Source organism: Takifugu flavidus, chromosome 15 (assembly GCF_003711565.1).
Source record: "Takifugu flavidus isolate HTHZ2018 chromosome 15, ASM371156v2, whole genome shotgun sequence".
Lineage (NCBI taxonomy): Eukaryota > Metazoa > Chordata > Actinopteri > Tetraodontiformes > Tetraodontidae > Takifugu > Takifugu flavidus.
Genome location: NC_079534.1, coordinates 7,426,222 through 7,447,558, shown reverse-complemented (window position 1 = coordinate 7,447,558; position 21,337 = coordinate 7,426,222). Strand labels below are relative to the sequence as shown.

Sequence of the window (21,337 nt, the reverse complement as noted above, 5' to 3'; positions counted from 1 at the left end):
AAAAGATTCACGGATACATAACCTTTGCCTTTTTAAAACTACAATCTTATTATAACATCTAGGATAGTAATTAGCAGCTGCCGTGAGCTTTTATTAGTTGCGATTGATAAGACTGAAATTTTTCTCCAGGGCAGAATTATCACCAAATATCTAATCATGCAAGATGTCCAACAGGGGTTTACATGTCTTACACGGTGGACCTTGCTGACTTAAAGGTTTGTGTCTCTGTTCAGAATCAGAGGTGGTGCTCACAGAAGCCACTGGATCTCTGCAGGGCCAGCTCTTCCGTGGTGACAGACAAACAGACAGACATGTTGTTGCAGCAACATTTTGGACACCATCATTTTTCTTTTTCCAGACACTGAAAGTGGTTTTGGCAACACGATCCCATTGGTCCAGCCTAAACACTTTACATGAGGTGCACTGACACCGCATCCATCCATCACACGTGAGCGCGCGTGCTTCATGAGCCACAAAATCAAACAAAATCCTGCTTTGGTAGTGAGAGCAAAAGGTCTTTCCTGGCTCTATCTCTCAGATGGGAAATTGCACTTCCTCTTTTCCAGCCCAACGACGGGGACTTGAATCTCAATTACTTAGAGGCTTCACCGTATGATTCATGTATAAGTGTCCTCATTAGTTACCTTGTCTGCACCATCTGTGACACGTGTGTCGGCTGTGAAGATGCCACCACCCCCCACACACACACCCTCACCAGCCAACTTAACACTACAGAGGTCCAACGTAAAGATTAGATGTTCGGTACCACTGTTATGGTAATTCCAACCCCATGTCAGAATTTCATCGTGCTTTTCATTCAAATTTAGTGGCTGAGTCTGTGAGGCACCAGAGTCATGACATTGGCTGGATGATAACTCCTGAAACCGTGATACTTTTCAGCCACAGCTTCTCTATTACGCCCATAAAAGCCTGGATGCCATTGCGGTTTCATAGCGTATAAAATGAGCCACAAAATTCAAACATTTGAAATACCCTCCAGAAGAGGAGAAAATGTTTGTTTTTGTTCAGATTTCTGCGCCTTTAATGTATGTATTTCCATTATTTCTTTTTGAAAAATTTCCAGATCTTTTGTTTTGTCTTTGCACTCAACTTACCATCCTGCACATGCCAGATGCCAGATGGCGGTGACGCGCTCCGCTATTTGACAAAGATAGATATTTTTTTCGAATGGCTTGGATTGGACCCATGTTTACGCAGCTGGATTTGAATAGAAGTGAATCAGCTACGCCATCGTATTGGAGCAGATACAATATTCCGCCCCAACTGCATCCAGCATGAAATACTGCCTCCACAATCTGCCACGGTACTACAGCAGTTAATTTCTTATCTGTACAGAATTACCAGAGAATACATAACAATGTAGCTTGGATTTTAAATGAGCTTCTCGTCACAATTTATAAAATACTGCCCTCTATATGACTCAAGTAAATGAAATGTTATTTGGATTTCTGGCTCCCATTTCAGTAGGCATTCTAGGATCTTTATGAAGAGCAAAACTTCTTTCTTTTGGATGTTGATTTGTCCAAACCAAGACTTTTACGTGGAAACATGCCACATTTCCACGCTGTTAATGAAAAGTATCAGCGTTTCTTGGCAGTGAGGTGAGATTGGGCCTTTTAAGAAGCCACTTGACAGACACCAGCGCAAAGGAGTCTCTCGCTGATCTCTAAAGCTGATTCTGCTTCCAATTTTTCCAAACACAAAAGGTGTGATCTTCAATCCATCACTTATTCACCTCCACCAGTGATCAATTCAAAAGGATACATTTGCTTATGTGGCTGCTGCTGCTGGGAAATTTTGAGCTCTGGATTGAGAAAATGGCATTTGGCTGAGTTTTAGGGTATCCTTCCCTTTCCCCCTTGCTCATTGATGCACACTTTGATTGGGACTCTTCCTTGTTCTCTTTCTGTCTCTCTGTCACACACACATAAAAAGCTTGCAGTGGGTTTCTCTCACCACAACAAATTTATCAGCCTGTCCCAGCAGACAAGATCCACACCGAGTTCTTAGGTTCCCCCAGAAGCCAAAGCAACTTTAAATGTCCGCGTGTGTGTGAGTGTGATAATGAGAGGGGATCCAAAAGCAACAGTTTGAAAGTCAAGCACATTTCCTGTCGATTATCCTCCAATCTTCCCACATTAATATTTCATTTCACTTTGCCTTGCATACGTCTGGTTAACTGTGTGAACGTGTTCTTTAAAATGGGTGGAAACTTCGAAGAAACGGAAGATTTGTGCGATGGGACGTCAAAGTGAACAACTGTGGTATTTCCAGCTCACTGCACAGGCACTCAAGCCTCTCAACAACCCAAAGATCTCATTCAGTTTAGTCAAACGGCACAAAGTTTAGCTGCTGACATAAACAGGTGATGTCCCCGCAATTATGGGTCTTCATTTCAATACTCCTGGTATGTTTAGGAAGATCTCATTTTTAGCAGTGGGGAATCACAGAAAACTGTTTGCTGTAACTGCAGAGCTGCAAACTCTGCATACACACACGCAGGCAGTGCGGTGTGGAAACGATTCCGGCATCACAGTTATCTCTGATGGGACGGAAGGGACTCCATCGTCTCCCGTCTGTTCTTCACACTTGTGCTTGCCTTAACCAGAACAATGAACATCATAAAGTGTTTGCTCAGTTGCTTAATCGTATCTGTGCCTTACCTCAACGATCAATCTCTAAATGTGTTGAAGTACATTGTCAGCCTTTTAATATATTGCTTCATAAAGGCCTGCAGTTAATTAGTTAGTCCCCTTTGAAGTGTCAAGAGTTACTTTTTGTTTTGTTTCTTGCATAACATCTCAATATTGCACTATCCTTGGTAATTTTTGGTAATAACTTTGGTTGGCTTCCAGTATGGAGGGTTTTTGGTTCACAGTTGAAAAATCTTTGGACAGGTTTTGAGTCATGTAATCTTTTAATGTGGGTTTTTTTCTTCATCAGGAGTGACATTAAGTCACTGTTTGCTAATTTTGCGTTGTCAAGGAACACCTTAATCTTGTTAAATCAAGTTGGCTTCAGCTATTAATCTCAGTCCTGTCTTAAGCCCTGGCCTGACACATCGTAAAGCATCATAACATAGTTTATCTTTATATTATTAATGAAAACATGTTATTTTACAAGTAATATTCCAAGTTTAATTGTATTCCTATAATTAAAGCAACAAAAACACAAATCTGCCTCTGAAAATCAGCTGTCAGAGTTTTGAATTATCATCAAGCAGCCAAACCTGAAACTGGAACCTCCAGCTCTAGTCTCTTAGCTCCTCTTACACAGCGAGAACATCCAACAGGACCTCCAACATTACATCATTATTCTCTTAGCAGAGCCAATTTATTTAAAAATAAATTAAAACCAACCAGGTGACTTAAAAAAAATAGATAGTGTGAGGGTGATGTTTTGGTCACCCGCGCTGTTCGCTCACCAGACTCAGATCAACCACGCAAACAACAGGAGTTCCTTGCAAGGGAGAGCTGAGCAGCAGTTCAAGCTTCCTCTCTCAACTCCGTTCGTCTGCTGCTCACTCACCTCTTTTATTTGGTGCACACAAGATCATGTCAACCTGACCTCACGATTCCTTCTCTTCCTATCTTTACGACTTCCTCGTGTCCTTGAACATGGTACCTCTCAATGCTGGGTACCTAACAGCTTCAATACTTGATTCAAACACTCATACATTCCTTTTCTTAAACATTCCTTAAACACTCTAAATCTACTCACTATAGCATTTAAACGATAACAACAATAATTCTTCTCACAATAGTGAGGTGTATTACTATAATTAATATGACTAAATCAATATATTCTATAATATTAATACTTTATTTTGGTTTTTATTTTCATTTAATAACCAAGCCATAAATGCATTGTATTTCTGCTCCTTCCTCAGCTTGTTTCAACATTTCCAGCTGTATCGCTAAAAGAATACATCAAGTGGTGGATGGCAGAACCCAGAACATAACTCAGCAGCACCATGTTTTTCAGTCATTTATGTCATTTATTTCACCATCCAGTTTGATAAATGGGCACTGAGTGCTGTCACAATCCCAGCAGCACTGTCTATGCAACGACCTGTAAACGTCTCGTGGTGTCACAGGAGGTCGATTTCCCATTGTCTTAAACAATAATGAAAACTCTGTAAGTGGCTGCCAGTCATGTTTGAGTCCAACTCAGACACTATTTTGACTCCAGGAGGGGATCGGCACATGAATCACACGAACAGGGTCTACTTGTTGCTCTGCAAAGCGATGATTGTAAAGCAGCACTTCCAAATCCACCTGTGGAGTTTCCTTTGGCAGGAGCCCCAGACAGGATGCATGAATAGGTTAATTAAAAACAGTCGCCATTTGGTCTGAGTCAAAGGTTTAAACTTTAAACTTTCATTGACCTTTAAGGCTTCTGTTCTTTCAAAATTGGCTAACCATCTTTGAACTTGTCTATTTTGGCACTAACTTCGATATGTCATTCAAACAAAACCAAAAGCTCAGCAAAAAAAGCGCAGCCATGTGAAAACTAAGTTGTGATTATACCTCCAATTCCTGTTTATATGTTGTATTTATTTTATATTTATTGTATATTTTGTGATTTAAAAGATGAGAATTCAAAATAAGGGATTCTTGATGATCCATTAAACCCTTTACCTTGTAGTTGCTGGTGAATTTAAGATGTAAATGACAAATGTGCTATATAGTGTTAATAGGAATTAGACGCCAGAACAGCGACTTTGCATTGTTTTAAGGCAGCATTGTCGCATCATTCCAGGATGTACCTGACTCCATGAACTCATGGTTCAGGGTGCTCCAGGCCTGCTTGCTCTTCTCCAAGTTCTCCTCCATGACCTTGATATCAGCAAAGGGACAGTTGCATTGTGGGAAGCGAGTTGAGCAATGGCACCAGCAGTCATTGTTGTGGCAGAGCAACTCGCCCTCTGAGTTGCACGCCACATAGCTGAGGGCTGCCTCTACAAAGCGCCCACGTAGGAATTCTGGCAGGACATCTTGCAAGCCTGAAAACAAAAAAAAAACATTTGATTGTTACATAATTAGAGCCCATTTGAATAATGATACAAGTTGTATTTTAACACATGAAAAAATGCAAATTAGGAAAAATCTAATTTGCAATATTGTGAAATACTGTTTTTTTTCTCCTTGTTTGAGATTAATTAAATTATTAAGGATTCCCACATTCTGAAAAACCTTTAGTGATGACTGTAATTGTTAGACAATCACTGCATCAGAAACACTCTTTCTGGACACAGTCAATCTCTGCGTCCACAAAGGTAAATTTCCAAAGGGAAAAAAGCATAAATGCCACTGAGCACAAACCAATAACGATGTCAGAGATTCAGATGCCAGTTGGAACGCCAAAACCCATGATGACATGAACGTCCACTAATGATGAGAACGTCATCGGTACCAATCAGTTGGCACCTTCATTCTTTCTACATTTATGCCTTATTCTCATATTTTCATAGGCAGCAATTCCATTTTTTACAGTCATGTTGCAAAGAATCAAAGCCTCATTTCATTTTAATCTGTTGTGTCCATTTACTCTTTTATGTGTTGTATTAATATTTTAATACCCTTCATTTCCTTTGTTCCTGAAATCCTCTCCTCCAAACTCCTCCACTGTAACGTATCACTTTCCATTTGTCAGGTAATCACCACAAACAGGAGTCTCAGACCGTCAATACTGGTGCACCACAGGGTTGTGTCCTGTCCCCACTGCTCTTCACACTCTACAACAACTGCACTTCCAAGCACCTTTTTTAAAAAAATCTCATGTTGCTTTTTGCGGAGTGTGTATATTCAATATTTTTTGAAGTATGTATACACTCTCCTATAGATAATTGTCTTGGATTATTTTTAATTCTATTTGCTAATCCCCAAGTAACAACAGCTAAAAGCAAATTCCTTTTTTTTGGCAAAAGATGAATTTAGAAAAGTGGAGAAATGTGGATATTTCCACATATTTGTGTAATGGATTGTGTGCTGCCGGGGAGGGGAAGTGCTGAAGCCCGCCCAGCTGCTGAATACCTCCAGACAAATGAAATGATTTATACGGTAATCAGGGAAGGTCAGTGGTCATCTTGCAATGAACAGGTATGGTGTAAGGTGTGGCTCACATCAGCTCTGTGTCTGATTAGCTGTAGTCTGATTAGCTGTACAGTGACTCCTGAGTGCGTTCGGATCTGCTCTCAGAGCTGTCCTCTTCTACCCGTTCATTTAAAGCACGTGCTGTTCAAGCTCTGAACTGTAACTGACACCCACCTACACAACTGGGTAGCAACTCACTCATCAACAGCCTGCAGATCGTCTTCCCAGCCCACGTCTCCGATCTCTGTCACATCATCCATTTCCCAAGAAGTAACAACAAAAAGGGCAGACGGCTATTCATTTGGAGTTTTGGTCTGACTGTCTCATAAATCTTGACTTTCACACCACTGGCGCTGATAGTAAATAACGTGTCCTAACAACATCCTTAAAAAAACAAATTACCGGTAGCACTGTGAAACAAACCTAAAATACAAAACAGACAAATTTATCTGCTGATTCTTTTCATGACAATTTTTGCCCAAACGTGTTTCTCTCTTCAGCAGAGAGGACTGTGACCTGTCACAGCGGCTCATGTAAATCACGAGACTGCCAAGGCTAAATAGCACGCCTCAGTTGCAAGCTCCTGTTTTTTTTTCTTTCCATGCCAGATGATGGACGCTCTAAATGACAAATGGAACATTCATGATTTCTGACAAAATCTCATCCTGTACTGACAGTTTTCAGGAGCATTCACAACAGTAACAGTGTCAAAAGTGTGTATATAACCTTATTGTAGCTTCCTGCTACTCTGAATTATGAGTGATTATATCATTGGCCACACAGCAATACAGTGACTATAGTTTTGAGGGATCTGCCTCTATGCAGATGCTTCAACTCAACAATTCAAGGCCTAGCATGAAGAAATTTCAATAATATGTCAAAAAGGATATACACATTTGTTTTTGTTTGTAATTTATCTTAGCCAGCTGTGATCTGTTCATATTCTGTTCATATTCTCTTGAAGGTTGATAATAAATTCCACATTAGGGTAGGTCCCCATCCATGGTGATGGGTTTATGAGCTGACTTGCTGACTAGAATATAGAATATAGCCCAGACTCTGTTGTAGTCTAAAACTTTCCATTTCCAGTTGTTAATTTCTAAATTGCAGCTGTCAAAACCAGTGTTTGGAAGCATGATCGCTGATCTCCGGATGATGCGTTCATTTTTATGGAATAAATACTGCAGTGCTTTAATGTTGTAACTCTTAGCACAAAAGGAGGAGCTGAACAGAGGGGTTTTGGAAGTGGGGAAAAAAAGAAATCTGTTTTCTCAAGAATGACAAAAAAAAGGAAGCATGAATAAGATTGTAGTGAATTGCACACAGGAAGGCGCTTGAAGAACCATCTTAATCCAAAACATGCTTGAATAAATACACGTATCCAACATCTGCCATGAACCGCTCCATTCCCAGAACTTAAACCGAAAATTTGTCAGAATTATTGGTCTTTTAAGATTATTTCTGATGAATCTACTCCGCACTTAATCTGATTAAAGATGTCATCCTTTCACAGCCTTCTCCTATCTAAAATGAATCTCTGGTAAAACCGGATGCTGCAGTGGCGGAGACTTTAGTTTCCAATATTAGTTTCCATCATTCAGGACACGTTTCAGTTCTCACTTCTCATTGAACCATACACATGAAACCATCTAGGGAACCAAAGAAGCAAAAAAAAAGAAGCAACAAATGTAATCAAATCATTTGATTATCAACTGCTTTGCTAGTCTAACGCGCCTCGGCTAATCTGAGAGTCACTGACATACGTGCTCATAATTCATCTCTACTTTCCTTCATTTCTGTTGCAGATTGACTCACAGATAGAACCTTTAACACTATGTGATAGCAAAGTTTCAGCTTCCTTGCTTTTATTATTCGAATGAGACTTTATTAAATATACAAAATGATGGTAATTATGGCGGCAAAGCTCGATGATTGTACATATTAAGGGAAGTCAAAAGCAGATGCGTAATGTTAAAAGAGCGTCATTAGGAACAAGCTGGCAGCTTTTGAAAGGTTTGACTTGCAGAGCTCCTGCTGTGTTCCCTGAATGTGCCGATTGGACCGCGTGTCTTTTCCTGTCTGATGATCATCAATTTGTTGTGTCAAAAGCTTCCTGTCTGCCCGCCTCACCATCTCTTTCTGGATGATCGTTAACAACATGTCAATCCCACTGTGCCCTGCTATGAATATGCATGTCTTCTTTGGTATTTACTCTTTCAATAGCTCGGAAAGAGAGCTGTAATTAGCCGCAGTTTCCCTCTTGCGTGGTTTGGCAGGTGCTTTGAGGTTTTTGTCTCTCTGTGTACCAGTAGCGAGTCTGGCTAGGTTTCTTCGTGTTGGATGGCAGCTAAATAACACTTTTCCCTCTCACCAAATGCCATTCCGATTTTTTTTCCCCAGCTCTCTTCCACCTCATTGTCTGCCTCTCGCATCCTTCAGTTATAATCACAGTCACATTTGGAAAGCAGTTAAACTAATTTTCCTGTGGACATTTCTGGCTCTGCAAAGACTAATCTCCTTACTGCGGCAGCAACCATCGCTGCCATGAATTTCCTAAAAACAAAGTACTGGATTTAATCTAAAGCCTAAACATTTGAATTGTTGTGGTGCACCCATTGAACAAACAGGTGAAAAGAGATAAATATTAAAAATCCCATTTCAGATCATCTTCTTTTATCAGCTATTAGCAGAATGGATTTCACCTGAATCATTAAATGCTCTAGTTGTCTCATACTGATGCTTTTTATTTGACCCCCAAACTGTTTAAAACTTTATGTAAAATGCAATCACCATTTTCCCTGATGTTCTTTCTTCAAATGATGACTAAGTGGCAGACATTTAACCTTGTATGGAGAATCTTCATCACTGTGGTAATATAATAAATGCAGTTTGAAAATGAGTAACTCAATGAAGACAGGCTCTTGTTTTTTCTAATGCGTATGATATATACAAATTAAAATTGCAGCAAATCTAACACTTTAAAGAAAATGTTAGGATAAATTGATTGATTTGGTGTGTTTAGTGGCACAGAACTGATGTGCAAGGAAAATACAGTTGGGTGTGTGTGTGTGTGTGTGTGTGTGTGGTGTGTGTGTGTGTGTGTGTGTGACATCAGAAACTCTGAAATGTGAAATTCAATGACACTCTCAGACATTCATATTCTTTTAATAAATCACTAAAGCCAATTATAGATGAAACTGTGTCAGTTCCACTTGATTTTTAAAATGTATTTATTTGCTTATTCAATTGTTTATTTAATAATAATTGTTCTGCCCACTGACAGCTGAGTAATAATAATTGATTACCTCTTTATTGAGGCTCCTGAGATGTTTTAAGCAACAAACGAACATTTGATCCTCAAAGCTATTGTGTTGGAAGGAGAAAAATGGTCAAGCTTGAGGATTTGAGAAGGTTCGACAGAAGAAAACTGTGATGGCTGGTTTAGAGTTTAGAGCATCCCACTGCTGCTCTGGTTTAGGTCTACAGTGAGCAGACTAGCAAAAAGTACTAAAGAAATGTCATCAGAAGCCAAGGCTTATTGGTGCAAATGAGGAAACAGTATTCTTGATTGCTAACTGGCCTGTTTAGCAGGGTTGTGATCTAGCCACAAAGCCAGAATGCTTAAGAAATGGTTTGAGGAGCCCTATAGGTGTTACATTATCTAGACCTCACTCACTAAAAGGGGTTGAAAAAACAAGTCCAATCCATGGAGACCCTACCTCACAACGTAAGGGAACTGCTACTAACATCTTTAAGGTGGTCTAGTGGGGTCAATGCTTTGATGAGTCAGGGATGTTCTGCCAGCAAAGGGAGGACCAACACAATATTAAGAAGCTGGTCACGTTGATGTGCCTGATCGATTCTGCAGTTCGCTTCTAGCAGTGACAACCATGGTTTCAAAATGACTGTTTTGACGTTGAAATGAAATCGAAGTTTATTTTTGGTTCTTTTTGACACTCATTTCACATAATATACTCTATGGGGCCTCCTGGGATTTTGATTCCCCAAGTCATCTGTTCACACATGCAGCAGACACGAGGAGAACGTCTGCATCAGATGTGTTTAAAGACACTGGGAATCCTGACGACGTCCAGATGGTTTGAGAAAGAGACACAAGTCCTCCCGAACAGTCAGAATACTGCAGCCCAACAACAGCTGTCAGACATAGTTGATAGTAGTTGTGTAAATTAAAGTGTACGTCTACCCTCTCCCGTCCAACCTCCTGATGCATTTAAACAATCGATTAGGTGTTTGCTCCAATGGATGGAGTCTCAGTCAAAACCAAGAAACAAAATAATAAATGAATGAAACACTCATAGCTCTTTTTGAACGCCATCCCGATTAGGTCAGGATTATAATAGCTGTGTGGAAGGATCTTCTCTCTATCTGACTGAAATAAGAATCATCATCCAAAAATGAGCCGACCTGAACACACACATTAAGAAATTAAAACCAACTAAAAATGTGTACTTATGCACGTACATTAAATGAACCCGTTTATTGGATAATTTTAAATCATCGTGATTTTTGGTATTGTGGATTTTCTACTTTCTGTATGGAAAGAAAATGGCAGGATGAGCAATGAGTCAAGGATGTAGAAATAGCTCCAGAATTGACTTCAGGAGGCCTCTGGCTTTGAAAATGTTTACAACCCCTGAATAACTTATTTTCCTTTTATTTATTTCACTCACTGCTCAAAAGATAATCCTTGGTAATTCTCATGAAATCCGGTACTGCTGAGACTGCTGCAACTTCAGTATCAGAAAAATCTATGAAGCAAAACATATGGTGTTCAGGGCTACGAAACAGGAGCGAGGAAGTTGAAAGAATCAGCCAAGGGCCTCTCTAAAATGGAATAAAACACCGTGGCATTTTACGTCAGTGCAGGTATTGTTTTGATGCTATCATGATGACAGGGCATGTGCGCACGCAACATCATGTGTCGTGGGATCATGTGACTGAGATTTACGGGAACACACAGGGATGTTTGTCTGAATAAAGGTAATAGCTGAGGTATCAGGGCAGCAAATATGAAACATGTCATTTGTGATTTGCGCTGACAACACTGACAAGAGTATTCTTTGTCACCCCCTCTTTGGTGTGGGTGTCATCCTTTCTTCCAGGAAAGGTTCCTGGGGGTGCGGAACTGCGGGGGTCCCCTGCTGATGGAGGCTTTCAGGGTCATTACCGGCAAGGTTTTGCTTCCATCCAGGAACACATTTCGGTCACCCAATTGGAGGACAAATAGCAGGGCCGTGGTTTTCTTTCTGTTTCCCTCTCAGTCTCCAACATAACCCACATTTTGGGCAAATTGATGCTCTAAAGCCCCCCTAACCTGACCCCCCCCCCCCCCCCCCCCCCCCCCCCCCCCTCCACACACACACACACACACACCTTGACAGAACCTTATCAGTTACAGTGTGTTCTCCTTCTACTTCACCAAGTGTTAGGTGCCCTGTGCGGGGTCCAAGTCTCACACAGGAGCAAAATAAGGTATAAAAGTGCATTTTGGTATAAGACAATTCTCTAAATCTCTTTCTGATAATATTGTGAGCAGTTCAGTTGGACTTATTAGTAAAGAAAAAACTTGTAACTTTACCCTTGCAATGCAAATTTATCACTTCTAAGAGGGATTTCTTTTTTTAATTTCTAAGTTCAAAATAACAATTAATTACTTTTTTCCTCCCTCCCAGACTAAAATAAAGCAGGTATAATTGAGTTATACTTGAACGTGGGAGAAGAACATAATTTTTCTCTTTTTTGTCTAGTTCTACTGTATGTGGTTTCCATTCGATATTCTGCCAAAGTAACCTTATTATTCATTATTTAAAAGGCTGTTTGTCATGTTTGTATCCTTTTGTATTGCTGTAAATGTTGTTGTCGTCTTTGGATTATTATCACCTAAGACTTTTCTGATGCGGTGCATTTTTTAACACTGTTCAAATATACCACACTACTTACTGTATAACAAATCTAAGCTAGAAAATAAGAAGTAACTGGAGTTCAGTCAGTAAAAGCTTGATGGCTGTATTCTAAAACCCTGTCTGGTTTGTAGGAGATGCATGTTTAATGAAGTGGAACCATGCAGGAACCTTCCAGGGGTCACAAGAGGGATCCAGACTCATTTAGGCCCCAGTCACACTTTGCACCACTGTAACAGCATGAGTTAGGGTATAAAGGACTTTTCTAGCTTTCTAGCTGTCTGTTTTTTCCTTCTGTGAATATCTGAATGTTCTGCTGGCTTGTCACATCCATTCTTCATCCTTGATGACAGGCAGTTGTTGCAGCCTTATGATAATTTTGTGTTGCTTCACTCAGGCCTGCAGTGGGTGTCAGAAAAACATGGGCCGTGAAGCTGTGAATACAAGTCTGACCTACTTGAGGTGGTTTGAGTGCTACAAAAATGTAACTTTCTGATTGTTCTGCAGTCGTCTGAGTGTCCTGAGACTTATCTCAGCTCCGACCAATTCACAATATTCTACGTACATACTGACAAACATGGTTGTTTACATCCCTGTATGAAGTATACTAGCGTGTGTATCACATCTTCAAATTTCAGCACAATGTAGCTTGTTGCCATGTTTGCACCAACTGTAATGTCACATGACTGGGTCGACATGAAGCCATGTCAATCAGGTTCAACTGTTCGATTTAAGCACGTTTAGCACATTTTGCTAATTAAAACAAGAACTCATAGTTTTTCAGTAATACTGACATGTGACTGTAATGGCGCACATTTATTACAAAAATGACTGCCAAGGATCAACAGAGACACAAAGATGTTCTGGGTAAAGTCTAAAAGTCATTATGGACTTTTCGGATGCAAAAACTCACCTGAGAGTAGTTGAAATACATATAGAAAAAGATCAGATACATAACTGCTGCATCCACATGGGATGGATGTAAAATCCTTGTGGAATTGTTGAAGGAAGCTGCAATAATTGTTTCATAAGAAGGAATGGAGACATTTTTTTTTCTCAGATAATAAAATAAATTAAGCTAATTTAACATGTTTTTTTTTTTAAAAACAACATTTTTCTACAATTTTAATAAAGCGAAAAACCCCTACAAACCTGGAAAATATTAAGAAACTCATTGAAAAAGCCTGCAGGGGGATTTGAGGGGAGGCTGCATTAAACAGGTTTAACCTTTTCCTGAGAATACTGTTTAGAGAAAAAAACAAACAAACAAAAAGAAAAACAGCTGCTAAATTTATTCCATGTTCCACGATAACTGACAGGTGTGCTGAGAATAAGTGTGTGAATGCTGAGAGCAGTGAGGAGGGCGTTTGATAAACCTTTCACCCCACAGGGGCAGAGATGTTGTACAGCATCTGTCCCCAGGGTCTGCTCTGCTGCAGCTATTGATGGAATTCCAACAGGGTTCCAATGGTGCATTGGAAGTCTTTTCAGTTTTCCAGAAATTGATGTTTAAAAGAGTCATCAGAATATAATTGTCTTGTTTCTGACAAAAAATGAAAAGAAAGGACTTGCATGTTGTTCTCTAAAGGTATTTGGCTGCAAAACAACATACATATGAATCAAACAATTTTTCATTGTAGCATCCTGAAAGTATTTTTTTTTAATCTTTTACACTCCCTGAGCCATCCTCTTAGGTAATATAGGCCATTTTGATTATAAGATTAGCGCTGCACTACAGGCAGACTGGAGCATCCAGACATGAAATGAGTATCGATGGGGAACTGGTTACAGTCCAGTTATCAGATACTTGTGGTCATTACTGAAATGAGAGCAGCACCTCTATTCTACCACCCTGAAGATGGAAAAGTAAGAACACTCCAGACTTGGAGACCCTTAACGCTATTCTTATTGCACTGAAGCTTTACCATTACACTAATGTCATGTTATACATTATCTACTGCTGTTTTTAAATGATTACATAAGATAAATAGACTAAAGGTTCATTTACTCAATAGCATGCTTGAAATGACCACAGTTGTGAGTTTAAACTTTGTTCTGTGACTGGGAGTTTGGTGAGAAATTAAAATGTGTTGATGTTCCTATATATGATGGTTTATAGGTGCACTAAACATATAGAGTGTGAAACAAAACCTGACAGTAAAATTTTGTTTTTTTAAAACAAAAAAACAAGTAAAAGTGTTGATCTCATGTCCACTGCTTTCTATTACGTAAAGGATAGAAGGAGCTTGTAACCTACATTTTTGTATGACATGTAAGGATTTAGTATAATTTTAAATGTATGTGTGTGTGTGTGTGTGTGTGTGTGTGTGTGTGTGTGTATGTATGTGTGTATTTATTTATTTATTTTAGCACTTCAAATAACCCAAGAATGTTGAACAGTGTAGACAGAAGACAGGATTGTTATCCATATGGGAAAGACTGATTAAAAGCAGAACAAACATCTTCAAGGACACTGGAAACTCTTCCTGCAAACAGTCAGAGATGGATGGAAAGGATAGAGAGGAGGGGAGGTGACAGAACTAGAGATGTGGGGTTAAGCTGTACAGTTGAAGGAGGTCAGATAGGGATGAATGAGGGTACTGAGGCACTTGTAGGTGGGCAGCAAGATTTTGTGATATGGGACTTGACCGGAAGCAAGTGAAGATGGATGAGGGTGATGCACTGTCAGGCTTTAGTGTAAGTGAAGATCAGCAGAACAGTTGTAGACATACTTGAGCCTCTCTAGGGCTTTGCTGGAAACAAACAGAATGATATTACAGTGGCCCAGACAGGTAGAGAACCACTGGGGTGGGGGGGCGGTTGGGGTTGGATGTTGATGTTGATATTGAGCTGTGTGTTATTGTATATGAGGGGAAACGGAGGCCCTGTTTCTGGCCAAGTGAAGAGGAGAGGTTAAACAGGAGACACTCAAACACAGAACCTTGGGGTTAGCCTGGGATGATTGAGGACTGGGTGCATTGCCAAACAAAATGGGATCCATCAGTGTAATTGAAGGAGAGTAAAGGGTCAGTTTAAATAAATATGATAAAAAACACTTTGGGATTAGCAACATTTAATAATTGAGACTATTTTGCATCATGATTATGAAGATTTTTTTTGAAAACTTTTTTGAAAACCATTTTTATAACCACCTTCATAGTGTTGAAGCAGGGTGTCACTCAGCAAAGGCTTTTTCTCGCTTCTGAAAATTACAGAATCCCAGAGACAAAGTCAGGAGAAACTGATGTTCTTTTATAATTAATAAGCCCTTTCTGTCTATTTCCCCAAGTCCCATCAGGTTTGTTTGAAATCCATTTGGTAGTACACGTGTAGGCTAATCCTTATCCAATGAAACATGGAAGGGTGAAACAAACAGCAGTGCAAAAGAGGAGTGCCTCAAACAAAGACATCCGGCATGTGCCAAATGCCTATTGGCTTTTCCAAATTTAATTGGCAGGGGTGGCTTATTCCCGGGGTTGGATTGTGCTTCCTCAGTGTCCACAAAATAACCATTAAGGTCAAAAGGAGATGATGCCTGGCAGTTTTTACCCTGTGGGGAAAGCAGTCAGCTTTACTGGTGCATCGTGATGTTCAAGTTAACAAGGGAGCATCTGCACAACTTGCAGCTGTTAAATGACGGCTTTAATTATGTTATTTTAATGTCAGTTCCTAAAAGCTCCACCTTTGAAAATAGCTAAAGGAAGAGCCCATTAATTGCTTAGGTCATTCTATAAAAACAACAAGTAACAAAACAACACTTCAAAAGGTTAATTTGTACAGATTGAAAAGTGTTTGGGTTGAGATCTCTTGTCAGGTTTAAAATTTCTGTGAGATAGAGAAAGAGGGGAGGAAAATGCAGAGGGAGCCAAACTAAGTGGGAGAAAGAGGAATTGTATAAATCAGCATTATGTTAAATATGAGAATCTGGCAAATAAGGGCAGTTGGTATCATCTCAGCTAAAGTGAATTGGGCATGAAGTATCGCATTAAATATTTCAAAAGTGTAGTTGGACTTTTCTAACTCTTTAAGGTGTCGTTCCATTTAAGTTTTGGCCCTCATCTTTAACAACAATTTTGAATGTTAAAGTTGACTTTGGTTTGATGCGCCACCTTTATCTTAGTTATGGTATGAATAACCATGGCTCTGTTAAAATGATGTCTGCTCTCTCTACTACCTGCTGCTTTGCCTTATTTTAATTGTAAATTTGTCTAGCATGTTGCAAAATGCAAAACAAGAGCCATCATGTTTAAATTAGTCTGAAGCGCTAACAGACGCAGCGTCAGAATTATACCTTCCTTTTCCTCCACACTTGGTGATTAATACATGAGGTGATTAGTTCCTTCCAAATGTGTTCTGGCTGTTTGCTGTTGCAGTATGAGTGCAGCCTCATCCCAGGCCGATGGCTGTTTCTCAGTACGATGTTGAATAATTTATACCCTTATGGATATTTCTGTGCTAAAACTTCCTCACCCTATTCCCACCTGCTTTAACAATGAAGATTCCCCGTTTTCTTGTTTTGGTTCACTCATTGAAAAACAAATAGATCCTCAAATGTGGAATTTGGACAGAGACAAGGGGGTATAAACACAGTAAAAGGTTTTTTATTCCAAATCTCCTCCCTCTATTACAGGTGCACACAAAGTCTGTGGATTACGTTTGCTTCTGTATTCTATAGTGAGATTTCCAGGTGCTGCTTGGGGGGTTAGGCCGGGGTCAACGTGACCTGTCATGGTCTATCTGCAGTCTGGTAGGATAACAGATTTCCCATGAGATCGAGGGGCAGTCAGGCAGAGCAGACATATAAACTACTGCAGCGTAAAACAAAGGGTCAGTTTGGTCAACGACTACACAGAGGAGGACGGGGGGCCCAGGTGAGTGTTGATGGAGGTGGCACCAGTGCGAGGTTGAGTTTTTGTGTGTGTGATTGCAACCTCACCTTTCAGGTGGATCTTATTTTCCGGGCTGTGCACCAGCACTGAGCTGACTGAATCCAAGCTGTCGTAGTTACTGCAGCCGAGAGGTCCCGTCCTCGTTTCCGTTACCTGAGAAACAAAAGAGTGGCAGACTTTTAAAATGATCTCCTCTTTAATGCTTAAACAGATTTAAGGTGCTGCAACTATGGAAGCATACTGGAAAAATATATATTGGGTGACTATCATGTTATAACATGCATATTGTATGAATATGATAATTATAATGTTTTTTTTCTTGAATATACAGATTGGATATTGAAATAATTAATTGTGTATAGGCAAATCAATGGACACATCTAGCAGCGGTAGCACACAGAACACCATCACATCTAGATTGTCATATCGGTTCTTCTGTCTCTACGATTCCATTTATTTTAGGATCCTTCTCAGTGAGCGCATACTAATAATGATGTCAACCACGTTGTGCGGCAGCATTTAGTACGTTTAGATGCACAACATTTTATTTTGGCATCTCAGAATTTGTCCCTTGTCCCGGTTTTCATGCAACAGAGGCCTATTATGTCACATAAACTGGAATCAGGCAGCAGACTTCAGGCAGCATTTCGAACAATGGGAAGATGGATAAGCGTACGGAGCTGTTCATCTCATTCGTAATCCATGCGTAGCTTATTGCCCAAATAAGTTGCACTAAGATTCCACGCTGCCTTCTTTTTAGAGTTTCTTCATCCAAGAAATCTGGTAATGACCATGAGGTTCAGTTTTTTATAATAATGACATAATAGGTCAAGTGGAAAAGGGGCTGAATTAACCCACACACAAGGTGCCTATCGCCACCTAGTGTTGAGGAGGACATGTTTCAGTTCCTTGATTTTATGCATTGCATGTAAACTGGGACAAGGATTCAATTCCGACGAGACACCAAAGTCAAATTTAAGCTCAGTTAAGCTGTGCATATGAATTTACTAACTATATCTTTTCAATCAGACTGAGCATGTAGTCAAACTTGATCAACTCCTGAAAATTTGCCATTGTTGCCGCTACTAGTCCTACAAATCGGCACTTATATGATACAAATTATCATCTTTGTCCAATATATTACATTTGTACATTAGTTATTGTGTAATAATGTAAAAAGCCATTAAAAAGAAATATCCAATGACAGCAATACACTTCAGTATGAAGTAAATGGCGTTGTACCCGAGAAAACTTTTGATTCTTGCAAATCTGTGATGTGGGACAGGAAGGGCCAAAACAATAAATAAATATAAATATATCAACTCTTATAAGTATTATTCTGACTAAGTGTTCAAGAGTTTTTAACTAAATACAGTGAGAGTTTATGTAGGTGTTTAAATTGTGTTGAGGTAAAGCCAGAAATTCATTTTACAGAAAGCAACTACAATATCTCTGCACATTAATATGCTAACTAATACTAACAGGAGTGACTGTTACTAATCAGTAAATCTGTCAAATGTTTAATTTGTTAAATGCTCAATCAAAATGTAAACAAATAAAATAGACTAAATAGCAGTAGTATACCTCAGTGATGGACAGATCATGTGTTAGTACTTGTAAGACTGAGAGAAAGAGAAGAACATTTAACGTATGAAGTCAAACTCTGTGTAGACACAGCTAAAATAATAACTAAAGTTGAATTTAATCAAGCAAAATGATGTTTTATGTAAAACCACCTCCTCAGGTATGATGACTTTTTGAGTTCGGCCTGATGTTGAGAAGGATTTTGTCTGATATCAAAGCATAAAATATTCTTCTGATGCCATCCATCAGCATGGGGATGACATACAGTGAATCGCTGTTTTTTCCGAGCACAAATAAACAGATTTGTTTTTGTACAGAGCTGCAGCAAACCGCAGTATTTCCTCCTGCCTGTGAAACATTTAGAACCCAACCGTCTGCAGCTTCAGGGAATCATTTATTCCTTTAAAACCGAAAAAGAAAATGTTTGTCCTGAGCTGTCTTATTGACTTCACAACAATTTAAGGTAATGAGTGTAAATGAATGGCCAGGAGCAGAATGCAAACTTCCTAACTTCATAAATTGTCTGGCCTGAACGCGGCAAATGTGGATTTACTGCTATCAGATGGAATTAATGACATCATGACATATGACTTTCATACTACAGAAGAATATGAGATACTTGGGTAAAAGCGGAGCCTCATATGATTAAAGGCTGGGATCATTTTTCTCCTACATAACCTTTACTGTACTATTGTCAATAAAGTGATTATGTTCACGGTGATGTTTTACAACAACATTATTTTGATTTTATGGTATGGTAGCGTTCTGACAACTGCAGTAAAACAGTCCTTTAGTTCCCTTCGTTCGGACGCGCCAGTTTTCACACAGTGTGACAAGACAGGAAAATTGCAGTCAGCACTGGAAATGTGATGGCAGGCCATGATAATGTGCAGTATCACCCTCGCCATCTCCCACATTGTGCTACCCAGAGGCGTGTATGTGGGCACAGGGTCAAGTACATCCCACTCAGTGTCGCTTGTTCTTGGGTGATGAGTTGACCTGGCAAGGACCCACCGCAGTGGGTGTCTGGAATAATAGAGCTCATTTAAGAGGCACATGTGAGAGATGCTGTTCTTTATATTTTGTGTTTTGGCTGATCAAGTACTTGAGCGTGTGCGCTGCGAAAAACCTGTCAATGTTTAATAAGATTCATCATCTCAATGCTGTCCTGAAAGACCGGCAATCAGGTTTATCTGCATATTTGTAGTTGTTTTCTTTAATGTTCAACTATAACTTGCTAATCTTGGTCAATGTTGATGTGACAACAGAAACTTGTGATAATACAAAATCATATTTAAAACTCCGGGGGCAAAAACATTTGTACTCAGCAGAGGATTCAGGTGATAATATGCTGTTTTCCTTTCATGTGGAAGCAATCTCACAGCATGCGTCTGGCTGGATGACTGTTGCTATAATAATATGTGGTCCAGAGTGTCACATGAAAAGATTCTCAAAACATAGTTTCACTGTTTCTTTTTGTTCAGTTCAACATTATCTCCGACGAGCAGCAGGAACGACTATATTCCTCTGAAAAGGGACGGTGCAACTAATTTAAAGATGAAAGATTTTTAAAGGTTTATTAAGTATGTTGTGAAAAGGACATGAGCTGTTTTCAGATTTAACAGTTTCCTCAACCATGCTGCAGCATTTTCTGTCTGTGTCTCCAGTGTTGCACCTCGTTTCTTCTCCTAACTCGTTGAAACTGAACTGAGTTTTGCTGCCAGGCAAACAGCTCATTGTGGTTGCACGTAGCTCCAGTCGTCTCTGCCCTGATCTACCAGCTCAGTTCCCAAAGCTTCACTGATAATCAATCATTTAAATGCTGTATCAGTAAACATGTAGCTCTGGTTTAAGTCGAACAGCTGGAACCACTGGTTTTGAGCTACACACAGCAAAAAGCACAGAGAGCTTTGGTAAGTTGCATGTTAAAGTGATAAGGCAGGAGGCAGCTTAAGAGAACGATTAGACTCACAGCTCAGTTACTTCTGACAGTTACATCCCTGAGTAAAGTTAACATTCACTTATTTTAGGTGAACTTGTGGGACACACAAAGCCTGGGCCTATTGGGGCCTTTCTGGAGACGTCACATTCAAGGTTTTGACATCAAAACGATGGTATGCACAAGCCAAACTCACAGGGCCTAATTTTGAACTCTGTTAAATTAAACAGTGCAACAAAAGTGTTTATTTATGAGCGTCCTTCTTGTCTTCTGTGTCAATGAAAGCAGAGTTTCCTGTAAAATGAGTACTTTATTGTTTGACTCAAGACCAGCCGTTGAATATAAATTAAATGCAGCCCTTTTGTCACAGAATATCACTGCGCCGGAACCAGAAGGCACAAATTGATGTTGAAAACAGATCTTAATGGTCACCATTTACTTATCTACAGTTGCTGATTGCTTGGTGGAAGATAATGGAATACTTTAGTGCAACATTCATTCATTAGCTTCTCCCCACAGACACAAATGTATCAAAATGGGTAAGATTTCTGCTCCTAATTAATTCATGCTGAGTGGATAATGTGGTTCTGTGGCCTAATGGGAGCTGTCATGACTGAGATAAAGTATTCATGCCCCAGTCGCCAAAGAAGATCATGCTTGTTGTTTTTCTCTTCTACACATTAAAGTGTGGTTTGGTTTTCGCTATATATATGGGATATTTAGCATTAATGATACAGCAAAAAGATGAAGCTGGATCTGAAGATGATTCTGGCTACAGCTGAGGAATATATGAAAATATATGTTCCATGTTTTAACTACTTCACCCAGCAGCACCAAAGACAAATGATCACTCATCTGCTGTGTGTTGTGTTGAGACTAGCATCGCTT

At 39.6% G+C, this 21,337-nt stretch overlaps 1 protein-coding gene across 1 annotated transcript in view; it reads right to left on the bottom strand.

Annotated features, from left to right (window-relative positions):
* brinp2 (bone morphogenetic protein/retinoic acid inducible neural-specific 2) overlaps positions 1-21,337 on the bottom strand; it is a 125,311-nt gene that overhangs the window by 19,360 nt on the left and 84,614 nt on the right. The window contains exons 5-6 of the mRNA XM_057056563.1: positions 16,974-17,079; positions 4,790-5,026 (exon numbers count right to left, since the gene is read on the bottom strand). Coding sequence (XP_056912543.1) covers positions 4,790-5,026; positions 16,974-17,079 — 343 coding nt within the window. The remainder of the gene's footprint in view (positions 1-4,789; positions 5,027-16,973; positions 17,080-21,337) is intronic.